The sequence below is a fragment of the Cheilinus undulatus genome, linkage group 20, assembly GCF_018320785.1.
Source record: "Cheilinus undulatus linkage group 20, ASM1832078v1, whole genome shotgun sequence".
NCBI lineage: Eukaryota > Metazoa > Chordata > Actinopteri > Labriformes > Labridae > Cheilinus > Cheilinus undulatus.
The window spans coordinates 24,494,928-24,518,127 of NC_054884.1; the positions used below are offsets into that span (position 1 = coordinate 24,494,928).

The 23,200-nt window shown below is 39.3% G+C and overlaps 1 protein-coding gene across 8 annotated transcripts in view; it reads right to left on the minus strand.

The window, feature by feature from the left end:
- ptprea (protein tyrosine phosphatase receptor type Ea) overlaps positions 1–23,200 on the minus strand; it is a 170,391-nt gene that overhangs the window by 16,972 nt on the left and 130,219 nt on the right. For 2 of the 8 annotated variants that reach the window (XM_041814983.1, XM_041814982.1), the window contains 4 exons: positions 7,130–7,207; positions 6,483–6,579; positions 5,940–6,013; positions 1,660–1,796 (listed from right to left, as the gene is read on the minus strand). In XM_041814983.1, the coding sequence (XP_041670917.1) occupies positions 1,660–1,796; positions 5,940–6,013; positions 6,483–6,579; positions 7,130–7,202 (381 nt within the window). In that variant the 5' untranslated portion in view covers positions 7,203–7,207. Of the gene's footprint in view, positions 1–1,659; positions 1,797–5,939; positions 6,014–6,149; positions 6,285–6,482; positions 6,580–7,129; positions 7,208–8,458; positions 9,648–12,088; positions 12,220–12,256; positions 13,806–23,200 lie in introns of those variants that run through there. The other 6 variants (XM_041814988.1, XM_041814984.1, XM_041814985.1 and 3 more) reach the window with 6 other exon arrangements.

Sequence of the window (23,200 nt, forward strand, 5' to 3'; positions counted from 1 at the left end):
GAGCATTTAAAATTCTACTGTTAACTTCTATTGATACCTTTTCAGTCCAGACCGTGAACAGTTTCAGCTATCATTGACCATGATGTGGAGCTACAGCCCTGAGCATTAAAATTCAACATCCCTTCAAAACAATGCATGTTTACATCAACTGACAAGTGCAGAAAAATAAAGATATTAACTCAAACTATGAGTTTTTGTACTCTGAATACAACACACGAGCACAGTTTCAATTAGTAAAAACGCAAAAGTTTTAGCCAGAACTTCACTTTGGTAATGTTTGCATACCAGTGCAACTACAGTAGTAAAGACCTCCCCTCTCACACCGCCATTAAGATGAAAGCTTTCACACAAGTACGGACAGTTTAATGTGTTTTCAATTTGTTTGGGCCAATTATAATGCTGTTTGGGACAAGAGGGGCAAGAAATTTTTCAAAAAAAGTATAGGAGGGTGCTAGGCATCTAACATCAGATATTTCATGTTACTTAACGACAGCATAAGAATCACGATCAGCTGTCAGTTCTTCAGTGAAGGGTTATGGCACTGTAATGTTACTTTAAGAGCAGTCATAATTTTCACATTATCTGCACTTCTATTTATTGTAAGCTACAAAAACCACACACTGTCTTGTATTACCCAATTATTTTATCTTCTTAAGGTTTTCTTTTTCTATTGAAAGTCTGCAATATATAACCTGGGCTTGCTATTATTTACTGTATTTATTGTATTGTATTGCATTGTAACGTATTCAATTGTATTGCAGTGGGTTGTGTTTTATTGTACTTTACTTAAAACCTCATCACTCAATTGCACTGCCAATTATTGCTTCAGAAACTACATCAATGAAGCCATTGCTTATCATCTCAACTGAGTTTAAACCAATACAAACTTCAAGCTCCTGTGAGGAATTTTTGCTGTGTGTTGAGTTTGGTGCCACCTGTGGACAAAGCAGTACCTTTTATACTTTATCCTATCCTACCCTCCAATTAACCAGGTAGTCTTTATTAACAAATAGTCTCTTTTCAATTGAATCACTCTTTATGAATCTTTTGTTTGAATGATATAAACAGTCTTTTTCTGCAGCAGCTGTTTACATTTTCCTCTGGCACTTACCCCCTGGATGCAGTTTCTGTCTTAAAAAATAACTTGATAGAAATAATCAGTCATGATGCTGATGCTCTTTTTTGCTTTTGTAGGTCATAAAGCTGCATCAGTATTCTTTTTAATCTACTCTTTTGCCAGCTAAAAATACCAAACAGCAGCTTTAAGGCACACGTCAGTTAAGATTTACAATTAGAGATCTTTTAATCAAATTTTTTCCTTCCCATACAACTTCCTCTATGTAGACTTAAGTGCTGGTTAATCTCTAGTATCCCTTCTGTTTTAGTGCCATCAAAAACGTATAATATTTAGGCAATATCATAGTCATAGTTACAGAAACATACATGTATAGGTATCCATATTTGTACTGGTATCTGTATTCATATTGGTAATCAACTAACTCTTAGCACCATGACCCACTATTGTAATGGTATCTATCCATATTGTACTAAGTCTAACCACAATGACTTCTTAAACCTCAATTGCTAGTGTAAACCTCACTTCCTGTCTTATGACCACCTTTTGCTCTAACTTCTCGGTGCATTAGGGGACAAACTTACATTATACTCCTCCCTGAAGAGCTTGCCGTCGTCGGCTGAGCGGAGCCGGTACTCCTCCTCCAGGTGGTCCACTGGGATAGGTAAGTAGGTCTTGGAGGCTGAGGGGGATCTGGGGAGGAGGACCACCGTCTGTTGTTCTGTGGGGAGAAAAGAGAGTGGATTTATCATCCCTGCTGGACTGAATGGATTAAGTGAAAGTTACACTTTGGTGGGTTAAAGAAAATGACTGATTTTTAATTTATTCAGTTATTATTCAACTACTTACTACAAGAGATGAAGTCTAATCAGAATTGGGTTTAATTAGACCAGAATTACTGAACATTGTTGTAGAACAAACCCATATGTTTTGTTGGGTAAAATGAAGGACGGCTTACTTTCACATGAGTCCAATTGGTTCAAGCTAACAAATTTTACTACTTAACCCATACCATTAATTTAAGCTAACTGTTCTAACTCTACCTTTAGCTTTCAAACAAGTATCTATAGCTTGTTGCTAGAGCCCTAAAACTGTTAAATTTCATTTTTTAAGCTACCTGATAATTGATTTTACATATAATCTAGGTTAGAAGATATTTTTTGGTAACCATTGATCTAGCCTATTACTTTAGCCAGTTGTACAAAATGTTCACTTTTAAGTATCTTTGTCACAAGCCATTTAGTCATTACTTTTTTAAGCTTTTTAACCTCTTTTATGTCTTTGCTTGCCGACTATTTTCATGACCTTCAGTTGCAACATATCAAGTTACTCATTGCTACACTGGGTTCTATGTATAGAACTACTTATTGATGTAATCTAGGAAACATAAGATGAATTTTCTGCTTCTCTGATGAAGTTTCCATTAGCCCTATAGCACAACTCTTGCCTTGTTGGCTATCACGCTCACTAACACTTCTCGTTTATCAAACAAATCAAGGGTTTTCAAGATATCTTTTTAAAAAACCAAAAAGATAACACATCTTATTTAAAATCTTATGATGCATTGGTGTTGACTTGCCTACAACTCAACACTTAAAAAGAAAAGAAGTTTAAGTCTGAAGTCACCATATAACATCAGTTGTTAGAGAACCAAGGGACCCAAGAGACAAACCACATCCAGCACCCTGTAGGCAGAGTGGAAACCTCTCTTAGGCACCCAATAAACCATTCGGTTATGAGGGAAAACACAGGTTGAAAAATTTTTCAAGGAGTGTTAGTAGTATGGGTTTCTTGATACTGCCGCCCTGTATACCTGACCTGGTGGTATAGTGGTGTATAAGGACTCAGTACTGTATCCACACTCTAAAACACAACACATACAGCACATATGCACAGAGTTATGACAGCAAAATGATGAATTCAATAGAAAAAACAACTCTACACAGAATGCAGTAAATGTATGCATACTAACTCCATATATAGTGCTTAACAAATTTATTAGACCACCTGTCATATTTGTCTCAGAGACCATCCAGCATCATGAAGTGCTTTAATGCGGACTCTTTCATTTTCAGTGAGCTCTCCACGTTTTACCATTTTAAACAGGAATGAGGGATTTCAAACTGAATTCACACAAATTTGAGCCGGCTCACTGGGCTTCTCTGAGAAGTCAGATATTAATCAAGCATAACATTCAATTACTAAAACTAATTTTTCTGTTCAGGAATGCAAGTCAATAACTATAATTTGACGTATTAATCAAGAAATAATAATGTGCTTTACTATTTTTTCAGTTTTTTTGTAAATCAGTAAATTTGAAAATGCACGGATAGCAATAATAATATTATTTTAGCATTAAAAATATAATTCCGGTGAAAGAGCTTCTACATATTGGTGTATTAACTGTTGCGGAAACATAAAAAATGATTTTGGTAATTACCAATGCTGTTAATTTAGGGCAGCTGTGGCATAAACCTTACTTTGGTTAGGGTTAGGGTGTTCTAATAAATTTGTTAAGCACTGTATATATATATATATATAAATTACATATTTCAAGCTAAAAACAGAATTTTTACTAGGGCTGTCAAGAATAATCAAGTTAATTACAATCAATTAAGGTCCACAGTTAGTGCCCTATTTTTTCTCATTAAGGTTAATCACATGCTTTATTATCCAGTTCACCACATTTTGGCTGAGGCTTGTCAGCGTCTCCCTGAAGTCACAGTGTTGTAAAATAAGTCTAGCAATGCTCCTGAATGTCTAATTTCTTTTTTAAAAACTGACATACAGCTCAGTGGACAACGCAAAGTCATCCTAACCTTTTTTATGATCTCTAAAAAGTAGCGTTGTATCCAAACAGGAAATGAACTACCCTTAGTTTAAGACTATAGAAAAATAAATAGAATGACACCAAAACTGTTTAAAATGCATAATAGAGGGATTTTAACATTCTATGAAAAGGGTGTGATCAACTACAGAAATTCTGCAATTAAATGTGATTTTTCAAAATTGCCTTTTGACAGCAGAATATGCAGAATACCTATTTATCTCTAGGAATTTTTGACCCCTATTGATTACCAAGATTTATATAATTTTTGCACTTAAGTATACAGAGAACATTATGGCAATTTTGCATTCCATGACTGTGAGGGATGCCAAAAACAGTGCAAATTAAACATAAAAAGATGTACAAGTGAGCAAATGTCAAGCTAAATGCATAAAAATGCAATAATATACATGGGCGTTTTTTCCATTTTTAACTGTAAATGATTTTTTGAACACAACAACAAGGAGAATTAAACTACATGGCCTGCATTTTTACAAAATGAATGATTAGCAAATAGTAAAAATACAAGGACTTTTTTCCTTTAAAAAAACGACATGAAATGCTGAAATCATGAGAAAATGACCAGTGCCAGTCCTTTGGAACACAGTCCCCTATGTGCAAAATTTTTCTTTATAAGGGCTACCAAAGGATTTAAATTTTTAATCGCAGTCAATCTCAGGATTTCTTTAGTTAATCTTGATTAATCACAACCTTTTTATCATATTCTAAAAATTGACTATTTTGCATTTGAAACTGTTTTTGCATCATTTTTGGATTTTCTACTGTCATTAACTAAAGGCAACTGACATTTGTATACAGATCTGCTTTTAAAGGTAGTTTGAAGAGTTGAACTTAAACTTAACCAAAGAAAAAAGGAACTTGTCATACAGTGAAAGAATTTAAGTAAAAGGTTAAAAGGTATATGTGCAGGTACAGATGACCTTTGACTTGGGTTTTTAAAGTGAAATGTGAATTTAAAGAGCAGCGGCGGACTTTTTTTTTTTTTACACTGCTGTGGCTACAGAGGGATGCTGATGCGGCTAAACCAAAGTTTGTAGAAATGGACATTAAAGCATGCGATTAATCAAGTTTAAAATAAATTAGTGCACTAATTGTAGATCGTAGTTAATTGGGATTTACTAAATTAATCATGATAGCCCTACTTTTTATATAAAATTCAAATGATCCGATTTCTTGCTTTAATTGACCTATTGACACCAACAAAACTGAACGAAAGCTAAAAATTGCACTTTCCACATAAAGTGATTGAAATGCAAAATGTGAATTTGTTTGCATGCGGTCACAGCGTTTAAATGCTTTTAAACAGTCCAAGGAGGCATGTTTCAGTTGTTTCTTTATCCATAAGAGACAATTTGAACAAAAAAATGATGAGGAAAGTTTGATACTCTAACTATGCCTGCTGATTAGAAACTATGATGTTTACCATGTACAGCTTGCTGAAACAAAATGAAAATTACTTGAACATTTCTGTAATAGGAAAGGTAGACAGGTGGCTCTGTTTATGTTAAATCTACTTTTAGCTAAGCTTTATTTCTTGATGTGCATCTCAATTACATTTTTAAGCAAAATAATACAACAAGAGGACATTTACAGATCCAAAAGAGGTGCTGCTTCCTGTAAGCTCAAATGCTTCACCTCTTCAGGCAGATCATGTTTTAATAAAAGAAGAACTGCTTGAAGTGCAGTGACATTTTCTTCAGTTTATAGACAGATTGCAGTTCATACTGAATATACACATAGTTTCAAAAAGCTATTAAAGGTGAGAAAGATAACAAGTTTATTTTTTGACATTAACCACAGGAAGTCTACTGCAACCACGATGCAAATGGTGACAACCTGCACGTTCAAATACAAAGTTGATGCTTCTGTACATTTCAAGGCTTCTGTCTTAACCGCTTTCCTTTATATGTTTCTGAAAGTCTCTTTTAAACACTTAAATAAGTGTCTTTTAGCTCAAGTCTGTTGCTTGCTTGTATAAAATAAGCCTTGCTTTTTTACTATTAAAAACAATGTTACCTTGTTCCTCCAGGATGCCATTTGGTACCTTCTTGTCGACTGTTGTGACGACTGCTTTTCTCTGGTTTTTTAACCTGTCAGAAAAGAATACAATAAAATCAAAAGACAAAAATGTCAAGCTAAAAAAAGTTGTGTTTCATAATTGTATTAGAGCTAAACAGTAGCAAAGATCATTTAATTTAGGCATAAACTAAAGACTTTCCATCCTACCATCTAAAACTTGAGAGGCTATTCTTTCTCATTAGCTGATGTCTTGCAATAACAGTGTTCTAGTCCGAATATGGTAATAAGTCCGAATAAGTTGTTCTCCGCTCCCCTCTGTGTGTCCACTGTTGAAGCTTGTTCTCTTCTCACTAAGCATGAGAGAGAGTGAGCTAGCTGCACTTCCTGACGGGGGCTCCGCCTCAGTGACTAAAGGAGGAAGTGTTTGTCACCCTGAGCTCTGCCCCTAGGCTTGGCCTGAAGCCAGTCATCTAGGCCCAAGGAGGAGATGGGTTGGGTTTGGGTGAGGAGGTGAGGTTTTTTTTTTTTTTTTTCTTTTACCTGAGGAAGTACCAGGCTAGCAGTGCGAAGATGAGCAGCAGCAAGGACAGGACCAGCACGGTGGGGAGGATGTGTTGGTTGGAGGATGTAACGTCTTCTAAGGAAGAAGGAGAGGCAGAGCCGGGGGTCAGGGAGCAGCAGCAACAAAGAAGCAGGAAGAAGGGGCAAGGCCGACGATATATGTTTGTGTGCACAAATCTTGGCTCCATACATGTATTAAAGGCCACGTGATAACACAAAATCAATACTGCATGCACGGCAATGCACCACCCATGCTCTCTGCTTGTCACCGGCCTGATTTAATAACTAGCTTTGTCGACAGAGATAAGTATCAGCTAACAGAAAATGAGCAGCTCTAATAGTGCAGACTCAGCCAAGAGTCACAGCCACACAGCTGGCTATTAGTGTGTTTATAAGGACGCACAATAAGCCTTAAATTACTGTCCAGGGCTGCTGAAGTTCATTGTGATCCGGTAATAACAAGCTGTAGAAAGGGGCTATTATCACGCAGATGCATGCACTGAGGTAGCAGATACATAGTAATCATATCTCAGGGGAAAGTGATGACTGCAGAGGGTTGTTTTTGTTGCTCAGCTGGTTGTTGCTAAATCTCACATGTCAAGGTGCACTGTTTGTGTTTCCCTTACCTTTTGTGTGGTTGCCATTGCCAGTGGAATTGGATGTTGTCGTGGTTGCTACCAAAAACAGAAGTGGGACCATTGTGACTGCAAGAAAACAAAATGAAGACGGATATTAAATTTAGCGCCAGACATGTTTGCAAAGCAAAGATTCATGAGAACATGTCCCGCCGGATAATATCGCCATTTAGTGAGCACAAACGCCATTGACAGATCTGAGACACTGTTTCTTTCAGGAATGTGCACATCGGTGCAAAGTTCATTGAGACACAATGGAACAACACACTCATATCCTGGTCATTCATTAGCCCTGTCATAAAAAGCTCAGGGTGTTATGCAAGAAGTGACCACAGGGAGGCAGAAAAGTCCAGGAGAAGAAGAGCAAGGCTGGCTGGGATCACATGCTGCCTCACAAACCCATTGAGAAAAAACTGCACAGATAACATCAAGGCCATGGAAGAAATTCAAATCTAATAAACAATGACAACTTTCTGAAACTCTCCAGTCATGGAGTTTAAATGAAAATAATTAGTTTTGTGTATTTTTGAGACTGACTAGCATTTGAATAATATCAAAATACATATTATATATAAACTAAGGGAAAAATATAGTGTGGGTTAAGCTTATGGTAATGTATGCCCATACATACTAATTTTGCACCATCCCAACTCACTGCATGCCTCTTACTCCTCTAATAAGGCATTTATACATGCTTAAATCAGTGCATTGTGGGCTTGTGCAAAAAGACTCGAGGAAATGCCACTCTGAGCTGATAACAGCTGTTTTCCTTCAGCTGTTTCCCTGGCAATGCCATACCGACACTGACGTGATTTCCAGGATATAGCATGTGTAGGGTCTTAGAGCACTATATGTTAAATATCACACATGTAACACGCATGACATGGAATTAAGCCAAGCTAAAGTGTAAGCATCAGATCATGGGGAGCAGGCAGCAAGAGGCTTAGCACCTACACCCTCATGCTCTGCTCTTTGCCATCACAACACAACACTTACACAATCAGACACGTTGCACACAACGGCATCATGAGCTCCATGCAGGAGTCTCAGCTGAATGACTCTGATCATTCCCTCGTTTTCTCCTTGTTGAAGAATGCAGAGGAGAAGGGATAAAGGAGCATCTCTGATCGATTCATCTGTTTGAGCATTCACAGAGGGGTTCACTTCTTATTGATTCACACACCTCTCTTATTTTTTTAAAGCTACTCGTAAGATTTGAAGACCAATACACCTTGAATTTTTAATGTTGTGCCTGTTTTTTTTTCACACAAAAAAGTTTTACATTTAATCCAAGAATGAGCACAGAGCTGCTTTCACAACCATAATGAAGAAGAGCATGGTGCGCTTTGTCTCCTCAGGACTGCAGGTGTTTGTATGTGTGGTGCTTTGCAGCTGCGGTGAAAAAGAAAAGCCCAGGCCAAGTGCGTAGTCAATGAAGACACTGTGTGTTGAAGCCTCCACGCTGTGCCGCAGTGTCCTGTAATGTGTCCAGGCAGGACACCGGAGGAATGTGGAGGCAGCAGAGCAGAGACACTGACTGCAGCAGGGAGAGAGGGAGCAGAAGGTCCAGGTCAATAATATTTCCTGGAGCGATTAATAAACCCTGACATGTCCACCCCCCGCTCCTCCTCCATGGGGAAAGACTGATGAGAGAATTCTAATGAGGGAGGAGAGGAGGATGCTGCTCCCCCTTCTCCTGATCTCATCCCTCTTTATCCCCCCTCTTTAAGGCTTTCTCTGCAAATGTCACAAGCTCGGGTGAGGGGGAGGATATTGAGCTGAGTTAGTGCAGTGTTGAATCCTCTGGGTCCTTGAGGTTCTGTGATGTGGAAGTAGAGCCGTTTTGATACTGATACCATTATCTAAAATGCCTCTGATGCTGACTATAACGCTGTAGGCCTATTGGAAAATGGCAAGTCAATGTACTGATCTAATACCCTAATATGTCAGGCAAGGAAAGGCAACTTTATTTACAGAGCATCACTCATACATGAGGCAATTTGTGCTCTGTAAAAGTGCTTTACAGAGCCAAAAGACAGTAATTAAAAATATCACAAGTATCAAAAACAAGACAGAGAAAAGACTTAACTTAAAAGAATTAACAAATTTCATTTCTTAAAATACCCTTTAGGGGTGTAGATAACCTTACAGTTAGGTCGCATCCCATGTGCCTCGGTGGCCTGAGTTCAATTCCAACCTACGGCTCCTTTACTGCATGTCTCTCCCCCACTCTCTCATTCCTGTTTCCAACTCTGTCCACTGTTCTCCTTTCTAAAGTAAAGGCATACAAAGCCCTAAAATATATCTTGTAAAAAACAGAAACAAAAAAAACTTGAAAGTGTAAGGAATGGTGATGAATAAAGACAATGATACACCTATTGTAGACCTGTTGGTCTGGCCTAAAACTCCACCAACTTATTTGTTCCTACAGCCAATATTTAAAGCTGATATAGACAGAAATGTATAACCAGAATTATTATATAGTTATAATTATTATTATAAACATCAGCAGAAATGTTTTAGCTACCAATACAGATAATACACTTTTTAAGCTAATATCTACAAACAGACAGACAGACAGACTGATAGACGGACAGACAGACAGACAGACAGATGATAGATAGATAGATAGATAGATAGATAGATAGATAGATAGATAGATAGATAGATAGACAGACAGACAGACAGATAGATAGGTAGGTAGCTAGACAGACAGACAGATGATAGATAGATAGATAGATAGATAGATAGATAGATAGATAGATAGATAGATAGATAGACAGACAGACAGACAGACAGACAGATAGATAGGTAGGTAGGTAGCTAGACAGACAGACAGATGATAGATAGATAGATAGATAGATAGATAGATAGATAGATAGATAGATAGATAGATAGACAGACAGACAGACAGACAGACAGACAGACAGACAGATAGATAGGTAGGTAGGTAGCTAGACAGACAGCTGATAGATAGATAGATAGATAGATAGATAGATAGATAGATAGATAGATAGATAGATAGATAGATAGATAGATAGATAGACAGACAGACAGACAGACAGACAGATAGATAGGTAGGTAGGTAGCTAGACAGACAGACAGATGATAGATAGATAGATAGATAGATAGATAGATAGATAGATAGATAGATAGATAGATAGACAGACAGACAGACAGACAGACAGACAGACAGACAGACAGATAGATAGGTAGGTAGGTAGCTAGACAGACAGACAGATGATAGATAGATAGATAGATAGATAGATAGATAGATAGATAGATAGATAGATAGATAGATAGATAGACAGACAGACAGACAGACAGACAGACAGACAGACAGACAGATAGATAGGTAGGTAGGTAGCTAGACAGACAGACAGATGATAGATAGATAGATAGATAGATAGATAGATAGATAGATAGATAGATAGATAGATAGACAGACAGACAGACAGACAGACAGATAGATAGGTAGGTAGGTAGCTAGACAGACAGACAGATGATAGATAGATAGATAGATAGATAGATAGATAGATAGATAGATAGATAGATAGATAGATAGATAGATAGATAGATAGATAGATAGATGGATAGATATACAGACAGGTAGACAGACAGGTAGACAGACAGATAGGTAGATAGACAGACAGACAGACAGATAGATTGATAGACAGAGACAGATAGATAGACAGATTTGACTTTCATTGCTTGCGAAGGATGAGTTATTCGCAAATGCAAAATGTTAGTAAGTAGCGTTTTAGCATTACAAAAATTAAGGCTGTAATATTCTGAAATGTAAATTTTGGCCAATTTATGCTGGAAAATCAACACAATATAAAAAGCTTCCTTTTAAAAGCAATCACTTTTATCTAGGCTTTGCAGACAAGGAAAATGAGAAGCTCCTAGCTTAGCTGCCAATAACATGCTAACCAACTTCTAGCTGCCATTTGTTTCTTCGGAAATGGATGGCCTACTAAAGTACAGTCAAGTGCAAAATATGGTTTATTCCTCTAAAACCAGTATTCTACACATACATAATTTAGGTACTAGCTGCTTCTAGACATGAGTGTTTTACAATAAGGACTTTCTTCAAAACTGTTTGTAGCCATTGGTACACAGGAGGTAAGGGGTAACTGAAGCTAACATTAGCCTGTAGCTTGTTTTAAGTGAAAGATTTCTTCAGTGTTGTGTTACATAAATGGTTATTTTGTGGCTAAAATGTGGTTTAATGAGATTTATACAACTTAAGACATAAACATAGTTAATATATAACTGGTGTCTAACCAGTTGGAGGGAAATCGGGCTATCTGAGGTACTGTTGCAAAGAAAAACGCTATCGGAGTATTTCTAGTGGAAATTCCCTCTTGTTGCCATTTATAACATTAATTTTTGTGTACAGTGTCTGTTTGTTTGTGAGTTCAATGGCTCAACAGGGACACTCAGCAGAGTCCTCAAAGCTAACCCACTGGCTGTAAAGTGCTGCTGCTTCTTGTAAGCATCCCCTTGTTCCTGACTCCCTCTTTTCCCCTCCATCACCTCTGGAGATGTCACTCTATCCGCCTCCAACCCCTGCTTGGATCAACTGCTCCTGGGGGACCACCGGCTACTTTTCCCATCTTGTCACTGCTTTGGTCTCCGGCCTGACCTCTTCAGCATCTCAGAGGAGATCAACAACTTCCTTTCCTCTGTCTTTGTGGGGCAATATCCCTCACGAAACTATAAATAACACTGCTTCCTTCTCCTCAGGGTATCTAATCACTTTCCCCCTGTTTTTATTCCTCTCTCAGCATAAACCAGCTGATACCACAGGTCTCAAATAAGACTGTTAACATTCGTCATCATTTAGCACAGGTCAGACTCTGGGCAAATGGCTATCATCACATTGTGTGTGCTGTGCTCCCATCTATGTATTGTCCTTTTTCCATTTAGCACTCTGAGACTACTCACCAACCACCCGCCATGATGAAAATAGGTCATGGGAGATGTCAGCTTGAGGGAAGTTCTAAGGCGTCCTTATTTTCCGATAACAGACATTTGCTAGCAGCCTTAGGGAAGGGTATTGTCCTGGCCTGCTAGACAGAAAGTTATTTAAGTGGTTTGTTTTTCCCGAGTTACCCAGGCATGGAGTTAGCGCTGTATTATGGCGGGCCAGTGTCGTCTTGGGCTGCTGCTTTGGAGGTCTCAGCTGTATTGAACTGAGCTCCAACACCTTTAACAAGATGACAGTAAAGGAAAAAAAGAGCGAGTAACATAAGTGAGGGATCTTTTGCAGTGGCTTAGTTTAATCATCTCTATATCCTATGTATAAGAGACAAAACTTAACAAAAATGTGCTGTCGAAAATGGCCAACTGTCTCCAGATTTGAATTCACATAGCTTACACTTTTTCTCAAGTCCCTGCAACAGATGCCCCTTGAAAAATAATGCATTTTGCATTAAGCATGCACCCAATAAGAATAGACTTCTTATTCAAGAAACATCCTCATACCTCAACCTTTAACCCTCTTGCTTATAAATCAGTTCACTCTCTAGCAAATATGATGTGAATACTGTTCAAAAAATGTTAAACTTGCAGGAAAATACCATTCACCAAGGTTGTCAGTTTTATCTTCCACAGCACAAAGGATTGTGGGTCAGCATATATGAAAAGCATAAAGGCTTACAAACTGCAAAATGTGATGGCATGCCATGTGCAAGGATTTTCCAGCATTATCAAAAAAACACTTTTGACAGGCTCAGATATTGCAACTCCTAATTCTCTTTCTGCAAGACTCGGTGAAATGGAAATATTGTTTACCCATGTTATCATTATTGAATTTGGCAGGAGCAGAGAACTGTCAAATTGTTTTTTCTGTTGTAAACTTCAAACTTTTTGTGCATCTTGGAATCCCTGAAAGGTACAATATGTAGAGTTTTTCCACTGAAACATCTATATCAATTAAAAATGACTACCATAATGCTATATACATTGCAGTTGAGTTCTCACATTACCTCAGATATTTACGACAGTATTCAAAGCCGGACAAAGTCACGGTTTTTGTAGGTGCTACTGTCGTGTGTTCATGTGATAGATCATGATTATTCTCTGCGATCGGATGAGCGCTCCATCGCATAACAAATAACTATATTCCCCCAACCCCTGTTATGTTACAGAGGGACCATAGCCTTAATGAGGGAGAAAAGTTGTTAAAAGTGGCCTTCCTGGTTAAAACTGCGAGTTATTCAAGAATGCTTAACAAGTATCTTGCTGTGCAAACTAGGAAGGGCAAATTTTGACGTTTTCTAATGATATAAAGTTCATCCATGAAAATGGTAATTTTCTTTTTACTACGGCTGCCAAATGATTAATGATCATGATGAATGTTTTAGAGACAGGGTGAGGAGCTCAGACATCTGGAAGGATCTCGAAGTAGAACCGGATCTCCTTCACATTGAGCGGAGCCAGTTGAGATGGCTTGTGCATCTGATTAGGATGCCTCCTGGTCGACTCCCTGTGTAGGTTTTCTGGGCACATCCAACTTGAAGGAGACCCCGGGGTAGACCTAGAACTCACTGGAGGGATTATATATCTCATCTGGCCCAGGAATGCCTTGAAATCCCCCAGGAGGAGCTGGAAAATATTGCTGGGGAGAGAGATGTCTGGGTTGACTTGCTGCCACTGCGACCTGACCCCGGATAAGCAGAAGAAAATGGATGGATGGATAAATGTTGTGCCCAAAAAATCAATACAGCAATATATATCATCATATGCACCTTGCCAACACATGTATTGCTACAGATTTTACAAAATCATTACGGCTGAAAATGCTATGACTACAGTTTTAACATGTATATACAGTATATATCCTCCAGGGTACAGTTAACAAAGAAGCCAGCAGATGACAGAAATTGTAAAACTGCATGAAACAGTGCATGCGTCACTTGATCAAAACAAGTTAGAGGTGATACTAACAACACATAACATGGATCATAGTTTTTATGTAGTGCTAACAAAACTTAATGAAAAGATATTGGATTATTTGAGGTTTCTTTAAGGACCCGAAAGACAGGAGTTGGACATGAGTCATGCAAACTGTACAACAAGGTAAAACACTGAAGTAACACCAGTATTCAACACACAACATCAGGCTAATTAGCAGTCAGCAACAGCAGCTAGGCTTACCGGGCTAACCTGTGCCATCCTCACCAGTGCTGGATGATGCTATAAAGTCAAAATTTCCCTCAACTTCTAAATGGGGTCAAGAGATCATAAGCAGCACTTCATGCTTAATTTATAAATACATAAGTCAGACAGCGGCACTGATAACTGAGGCTTCAAGCAGCTGCTTTAGGCAGTGCTAACAATGCTGTTTTATGCAGATGTAAAGCATAAAGTCATTCTTACGAATGCAAGTGGGCTTATAGTAAAGTGAAACTAAAATATATGAAAAGTATGAAAAACAACAGCAAGAGAGACAAAAGATAGAGCCATTTAAAGTTTAAAATGCTAAATATTTCTGTATTTGCATTTAATAATAGCTAAATGATAATATATATCTTATTTAAATTTATCTCTGAAACCTCAATTTAAAACAAATGTAAGCAGCACAGGTGGACAAGTGGAGCTAAACTGTGTACCTGTACTTGTCATCTTTTGTTTTTGTCTTGATTAAAAGCCTCTAATGGTTGGATTTACATACTGTGTGCTTAAGTCATAAAAATAGGATATCCATAAAATCCACATAATGTATTTTTTTTTAATTATGTGTTTATGTAGACACAGAACCACCAATATATCTGGGTTTTAAACCCTCCAAAGTATAAGTATCAGTATTAGCCTCAAATAATGGCAAGCTTTTGAACTACTGCTTCTTCTAACATGGGTAAAATCAGCAAAATTACTAAGGAATACACTAATGACAAATGATAGCAACTTTAACTTGAGACATTAATGTCATGACTATGTATGAGCTTTTGCAGACATTAGCTTTTAACATTATCAAACTGATTTCAATAATATCACACAGCGCGGTCTCCACCTTCAAAACTGAATATGACAACACCTCAGCTGCTGTTATGTGTACATAGAGACCTTCAGCACCTGGTATGCACTGTGACTCACAGCTCTGTCTCCACTGATTACAACCTGCCCACCTTTGAATACCTGCATACCTCACAGCATGCAAACCCTGTCACACACACTCATGCACAGAAATCAGTACGCCGCATTTTGTAAACAAACAAGAAATACAGCGAACTGCTCTACAAGGTCTCTCTTTTGTTTGTCACTCCTGCTCCAAGTATGGAAAAAAGGCAGTCTGGGAGTTCTGACTCAGTGTGAAACTCATGTTGTTTATAGTCCAGGGCCAAAAATCTGATATATGTGTTTGTTTTGTTTCAGAGCATAAGCTGTCCCTCTCTGCAGACTTGTTTTCCTCGTGGTGTGCTTTACTGCTTCGTCATTCTTTCAGGCTGGTTTGAGAAAAAAAAGTCCCTGAAGTGACATAATGACACCCCTGCAGCTCTCCTCTGTTGTCTCACTAATTAGCCCCAGAAACCTCAGCATCAGAAGGGACAAGCTTGTTACAATTAGAAGATAAGACGGAGAAATTGGCTGTCCGTGTCTCTGACAGGAAGAAGCGCCGTGTTCCCTGGCATCGTGTGTCTTCCTGCAGATAGAGCGCTGTCAGTTCAGCTGAATGTGGCTTCTCTGGGCACAGAGTTTCTCTGTCTCTTCAGATCCATCAGCTGGGGAATTTGGGGAATGGATGGTGGGTGTAAGGACAATGTGAGAGTTAGGGGGCAGTAGGTACATTGTGTCCTCTGAATAAAAGCTGCCAGATTGTTTTTCCTTAAGGCAACACATTTTTTTCTTTAAGTCTGAAACTCGGAAGATGGCTTATTAAAGAGGAAAACAGTTACCTTAAGCCTTGAGTGCAAACTTACACTGCTGTGTTAACAGCATTTTTGTTCTTTACAAAAACTGATCAAGCTAACATAAAGAGATAACACATATTTCTTTTTTTAACACATTAACAGAAAATATAAGAGTTTTGTCCTCTTAATGCTCTCTGCATGGGCTTAGATGAGAAAAACTCATATATCTTAACAGCAAATTTTAGCTCAGATATAGGTCTACTTTAATGAGATGAAATACAAAATCAATGAAATTCTCCCACGCTGCTGGAGTGTCTGTTGTGAAGGACATTGAAAGGAGCTGCACTAAAAGCATTGCCTTTGTTTGACCAGACCACTGCAGGAAGTGAATAAGTTTTCTATTTGAGTAGGTCGTCCTCTAGCATCATGTCTGTGTCTCTGAGCACTGAGCCTGTGGGGAGCTGCAGAGTGTAAACCTGGCCGGGTCAGCTATTTAAAGGACAGCGCACTACATTCACACTGTTGACTGAGACAACCAAGCTGGGGTGTCCATGTGCTCACACAGATGTGAGGCTGCTCCCCATGCAATCAAGCCGACATTGACTTATCAGTGCTGCTCTTTTCCCCCATGACTTCATTCATATTACAGTGAACTCCTTGCATATTTCTTACATCCAAATTGACCCTTCAGGATCTGATTTTCTACACATTTAACCCACTATTCATCGCTGATACTAAGATCTGTGAAGGTGCACTGAGGAAATGTTGATATACAGTTTTTAGATATACACTGCTGTTCCTCACAATGTGTTGCCATGGTAACCAGACCAGTGGGGCCTGTGGGATGTTGAACACATCAGCTTACAGACTCGCTGTGAAAAACCTGAGAACTCATGTCAATCAAGTCTTTGTCTGAGTAAACACTGAGGTTTGGTGAGAAAGTTCGGGCAGGAGAGTGTTCAGTAAAATGCTCACAGTTAGTCTTACTTCTGTTTTCATCTATGGGAGATCCCTTGGCCCTGTTGCATTGTTTTTTTTTCTGTTACAAAGAAGACTGAGTCTTTAGATCCTCTAAGCCCTGCACATATGGCAACATCAACAAAGTTAGACAGGAAACACATCACAAGATAACTGGGCCAAATTTAAGCCTGATTCAAAACAAACAAAAATAAGTTAAAAAAGTGGTGTGCTAATTGGATTTTACCTTCCTCGATATGCTTGGTAAATGATCAGAACCACTCATACAGACCCCTACTTTAAACACTTTGCCCAAGGGCAAGTTGGGCTAAGTGCTCATATTAAAACCAGCAGCCAAATGCTGCATGTCTTTTACTGCTCAATATCTTTAAATCTTTCTTTCGTGTTCAGCAGTGTGGATCCAATAATGGTGAAGATGCTTTGACTTTATTGGTGCCTTTATATAAGCTAATCATTGAAGTGTAATAACACCAGCCAATTTTCAAACTCTGAGTCTAAAACTCAGATCTATCAAACAGAAGATTAAAAATTGTTTCAGTATGGAATTTCAAATCCCTGCAAATGTTCCATTCCAGTTCACAGAGACATAACCATTATTGATTTGTTTTAGTTCTGTGTCCTCTCTGCAGTATCTCACACTAGCCTTATCTGCAGCACCGTTGTACGGAAACATCTCTACCTCTGCACCAGCTCTCCACCAATCTGGGTTCCTCCCCTCTTGTGCTCCTAGCACCGTCATTAATCAATTCCTGCCTCCTTCCCAGGGCGCCCAGACATTGTGGCAGTGGTAATGACCTTGGAGACCCGCTGGCTCCGCTCTGCAGCGTCAGCCTTCTACGTCTGTGGGAACAAAAGTAGCATCTCCCTACGGAGCTCTTCACAGAATGTGTTAGAAAACACACACGGTTTTTGTATGCTAATGTTGAGTTAGCATACAGCAGAGGATCATTAACTGGATGTAAGAACAAAGAGAAACCATGTCAACCAATGCCACAGAACTAAAACTGTTGTTGGTTTTCATGTTGAGTCTATAACATCCTGTTGACTGAGATGTGGCTGCTACTGTGTGTGACCCTAAAAGCCCTGTGATTAGAGCAGCTCTCTTTGGAAATGGGAGCTTTTAGCTGCTACGTTTTAGTTAAGAATAACACGCCACTAGATGAAAAGCGATTATTGATAATCCTCTTAAAACATTCCAGCCATAACTGCAACATTTGAGGGGATCTCTTATTGTACAAATAACTAAATTACTAAAGCTATTGTCACAGTCTGGTGTGGCATGTCAATATAGAGTTTAACTGGTTGTAAATATTTACTCCAGTCTGTTGGCCTCACCAACAAACACCACATCTGAGCAACGCAGCCAGCTTTTGAGTGTCATCTAGACAGTGTGAAGTCAATTTTCTCAGGCGCCAGTAAGTTTTTCAAACCCTTCTGATCCAACAATTTACAGCTTGCAAAAGCAAACTTGATGCATATGTTTCTGCAGCAAATGAGCAAACATATGGTATCAAAACACCACACTCTTGAGCGTGTATCCAAAGGAAAACCAGCATTTAAGAGCCACCATGCCAGAAATCATTCCACCAGTGGTCCATCATCTGCAACATGTGTGCAAAGGTGGGGGGCAATCTCCCCATGAGGGTCTCATCATGTCCTCCACGCCCCTTAACACCTCCTGAACCTGACAGCATTGAACACCAAAGCATCCATCTTTCTCCCACCCTGACACCTCTGGGATTTACCTCCTCCCTTCTTTCAATTATTCAGAGGCAGAGCAATTACGGGTTGGAGGCTGAAGCCGTCGATAGCCGGCGTAATGTGCGGCAGCTGGGCTGAAAATGACGAAAGCGGCGTTGTGACACTTCTCATTATCACCCGGCGCTCTGTGATTACCAGCACTCTACAAGGAACAGGCATTAGTGTGGGAGACATGAGAACGGGAATGGAGAGGGAAGAAGAGATGCAGGAGAGAAGGACTGTATTAAAGAATGTGTGTTGAATGTAGGATGCTTATTGCTTTTCTTATAGGGCTACTTGGATATGGAAAAAAGCCAATGGATGGATGGTATTGTTGTCACCATACCAGAAACTTCCACTGACTATGAACTGTAAAAACAAGCTAACATGCTCCTTTGAGTGAAACAAGTGAAAAAATCTTCCTGTGTAACATCCAGTGCACAACCAGCCATGCACAACCTGCAGGCATGAGTTGGCAAGGAGAGAACATATAAAATGTCCCACTTTTTCAGGCCAATTGCTGACTCTCGCTTGTGTTGCATGCTGTTAGGACACCCTGTTAGCTAAGTCAGCATAGGAAGGCTAGCCTGGTTCTGTCATGAAATATGAAAGAAATCCACTCATTGGCACTGTAAAAACTCACAAATTTGCACATATATTATTAGTGTAGCTAGAAACTGAAACTAAACTAAAAGTGAATATTGCATACTTTAATTGTGTGGACTCTAGTTGCCTGAAACTTGAAAAATTGTTAGCTAGCTTTATAGCGTAATTTGCCTTTATCAGTCTAGTTTGATTTGTAACACTTATCTACTTTTCATATGACTTTAAAAGTATTGTATGGTTAACTTGAAGTCACTCTAATGATGACTGGAATACATACAGAAGAAATTAATTAAGCTTGCATAATAGCAAAAATTGGTGGTCACACTATGGGTAAATTCCCTCTTAAACTGACCATAAATTTGTCCATGTTTTGAGAGCTGAATAGTCAATAAAAAAGGATTAAACTGATTAAAATGCTACTCATTGCAGACCCATAACAGCTGACTCAGATCCAGTCTGAGAGCCTGATTTTAGAGAGTGTTACAACCAACCAGGCTGTCCCCCCTTCAATGATATATGGCTCATTTTATGTAATGTTATTCATATTCAGAAATAACAGGCAGCTGGGGACTCCTCTGGGACAAAGAAACCAGAGCCACTCAAATGAGTTTAAATAAATTGCAGTGTCAGAGCCTGTAATGACGGCAGTCCACAAAGATTTATTCAATATCAGGACTGATACAGTGACTGGCTATTAAGGAGAACTATTCCCTAAAGAAAGAAAGAATGGATCTCACACAGAACCCCATTTTGAGATGTGGAGAGACAGATTTAACCACTCGGGTTCTCTGCATGACAGATGAGATCTTTCCCCCAAAATATCCCCTCATTCCCTTAGAGAGGAATGGGGAGGGCATCAGTGGAGAAACAAGTGATAAGCACCGATGCGGGAAAACAAAAAGCCACTTGATTCTGACGGGAGGAAGAGAGAAGGAGGAGGAGAGGAGATGTGGGTGCAGAAGGGATGAGTGAAAGTCCCACGCTGTGAGGATGAAGGGTCTGACTCTGCTGCCGTGCGGAGATAGAGCAGACCTGTCTGCTCGGTGCAGAAGCAGCCTATAAAACCCTCATGTGCGTCTTTAAAAAGAGATATGAGGACTGCGTGTTCTGGCTCTTGACATGTTCCCTAGACTGTCTGCACAAGAAATGAGGTTTTATGGTCAAACACCCCCAGTTGCCATGGCAAAACCGCAGTGTTGCACTTCATCTTTTAAAGTGAAAGCTCCTTTATGCTCCCTGATCACAAATGAAATGTCAACAGGTACAAACAAGTACAAAGACAAGAACTGATTCAGAGGAATTAAAATAGCAGCAAGTTGGAGGGGAAAGGTTTACCAGTGTCTTAGCAAAACCCCCACTCATCCATTTATTTTGTGCTAAAAATATTTTGTAATAAATGCACAAGGACAAACTGTTGTAGCCCTTAATCTTGCAATAAAAATAAGTCATATCCACACATAATTTGATTCCAGTAACCAGGCTTTCCAACCTCTGCACTTTGGTTGTATTAATACCCTTAATTCTGATTAAATGCATGTTGTTTTAATCATTTACTTGTTCAGTCTTCTTCAGTTGTTTGTAACAATAAGGGGACTGACTAATGTCAGTGACAACTACCAGCAACTGCTTCCTCAAGCAATGTGAATTCAAGCATGGTGGATGATATCTTGCTTTTGCAGAAGGAGAATAGTGAAAAATAGAAAAAGGCAGTCTTCAGGAGCTGCATGGATACTGTAAGTTAGTGTCATACACTACAAGAAAGCTACTCTATTATGAGTACACAGCAAAAGTGTTAAACGTTTTTCCTAAGTTTAATTATTGACTCATTACAATGAACTTTTAATACTGAATCGCCATCAAGACCCACACACCACTCTTTAATTTGGACCATCTATTGCAACAGGTGGGGAGGTGCTAACTCAGTGGATAACTTCACTCATGGTAACGTTATAGGCCAGATGGATTTGTTTCACACATCCATCTGGAAAACCTCCCATAGGCAGTGTTTGGGAAAGGGCAGAGCTTTTGAAAAAAACTCGAATAGTGATTGGATGAATGTTCAGTCCGTCACATCTTTACGGGCCAATCAGAGCAACAAAACATGTGACTTCATAGGTGTTCGCCACTACCGAGGCGTAAACTCCATAGAGAACTGCATAACGCAAACCATGGCGACTGCAGACATGTCAGTACATGATATTTGTCATTTCTGAAATGAAAACAGCTCAATGCTGCTTTTTGTTCTTTTAACAAAGAAATCTCATGAAGTTCTGATAAAACTGATGCCTTAGCAGCAAATGTCTTCTGTCATAATTGCACCAGCCTCTTGTCGTTGCTTGCTTACGTCACGACTCTGCCGTGCCGGGAAGTACTGCCTCTTACTCCTGATTGGTCCTGTCACTTTCTGACCGGGCCCAATCTGTTCAGATGGGAGAAACACAGAAACACGGAAATCGGCAAATCCACCTGCTTTGCCAGGTTACACTCATGGTGCATAACATCAAAAACAACAGCAATCCACCAGAAACATGAGCAAAGGAATCCTAGCAGTGATAACTGTACAACAGGCAACATCTAACCACATCTAAACACATAAAACACAATGATACATTCTACTTAATCCATTGACTCGCTACAGAGTTGGGCTTACACTGATGGATCAACACTGTCAAATGACTTAAATGCTGAGATTTCAACCTTACAGTTTTTGCTTTGTAGCATTCCTGAGGCTAACCTTAGCTACGGCTGGCAGACAGATGCTTGTTTACAGCAGTATCATTAATTTTCTTCAACTGTAACATAAATTTAACAACCTTAATCGATACTGTAAGTTAATGTCGTGCCCTAATAGAAAACTACAACTTTAATGTGCAGTGTGCCTCAGATTAACCTTTGTTACACCTTATCTTTGTTTGCTATTAGCTAGCAGTAGTTTCATTAAGGGTGTTTCCATGTTTGTCCCGTGCCTGGATGTGATTGGTCCCCTATTCCCCAACAATCTGCTTTCACATTACTAACATATAGGTCAGTTACACCGAGCAGTTCAGTTCAGTTTGGTATGGCACAGCACTCGTTTATTTGCCACTATCAGGGTTGGAAAGGGTCTCAAATAACTGGCCTGTATTCTTGTCCTACTTCTTTGGCGCCCTTCCATGGGACACCAAGCATACCCATTTGTCCCTAAATAGTGGAGCTACACACATAATAGACACACTGCAGTTTGCTGATTGGTCGAGAGAATCGTCACTTCCTGCACAACAGCAGTAATAAACACAAACGCGGAACCCATCATGCATTTTGAAAGAAGAATATTACTAGGACGATGTTTATAATCAAAGACCTCATAGACAACCCTGGAGGTCCAAACATTCTTGGCAAATGTCAGAAGAGGAGGTAGAGAGGGAACTGGACTGCGCTGCGAGGCATGACAAAGTGTTCCCGTTGATGGCGTAGCCTTGCCATCCGGCTTACAATACCACCCACCAAGTGAGAGAATGAGTGTCTGTGAAAACACACACTATTTTGGTGTTTACCATCCCAGACTCCATTAAACCAGACCACCTGGTAGAAAATGAGCTAGAGTTCCATGCCCGAGCACACTTGCATTATGCACTCTGTCAGACACTGTAGGCTATGATATGCATGTAGTCAGTTTGCACATCCGCCAAGAAGATGAGGCAGCAATGGCATTTGTTGAAATTTGTTTTTGCTCATGTGCGAACAAAGGAATCCATCCTGAAGGCTCTTGTGGATGGTTTATAATTTCTAAGGAAAACCAACAATAACCCTTTCCTACTTCTGCATCTGCAGAGATGTTTGGAAATGAGACTACTCTTCTCACTGAAGAGTACTCAGTACTTGGGTATGGCTTTGTTTGCTC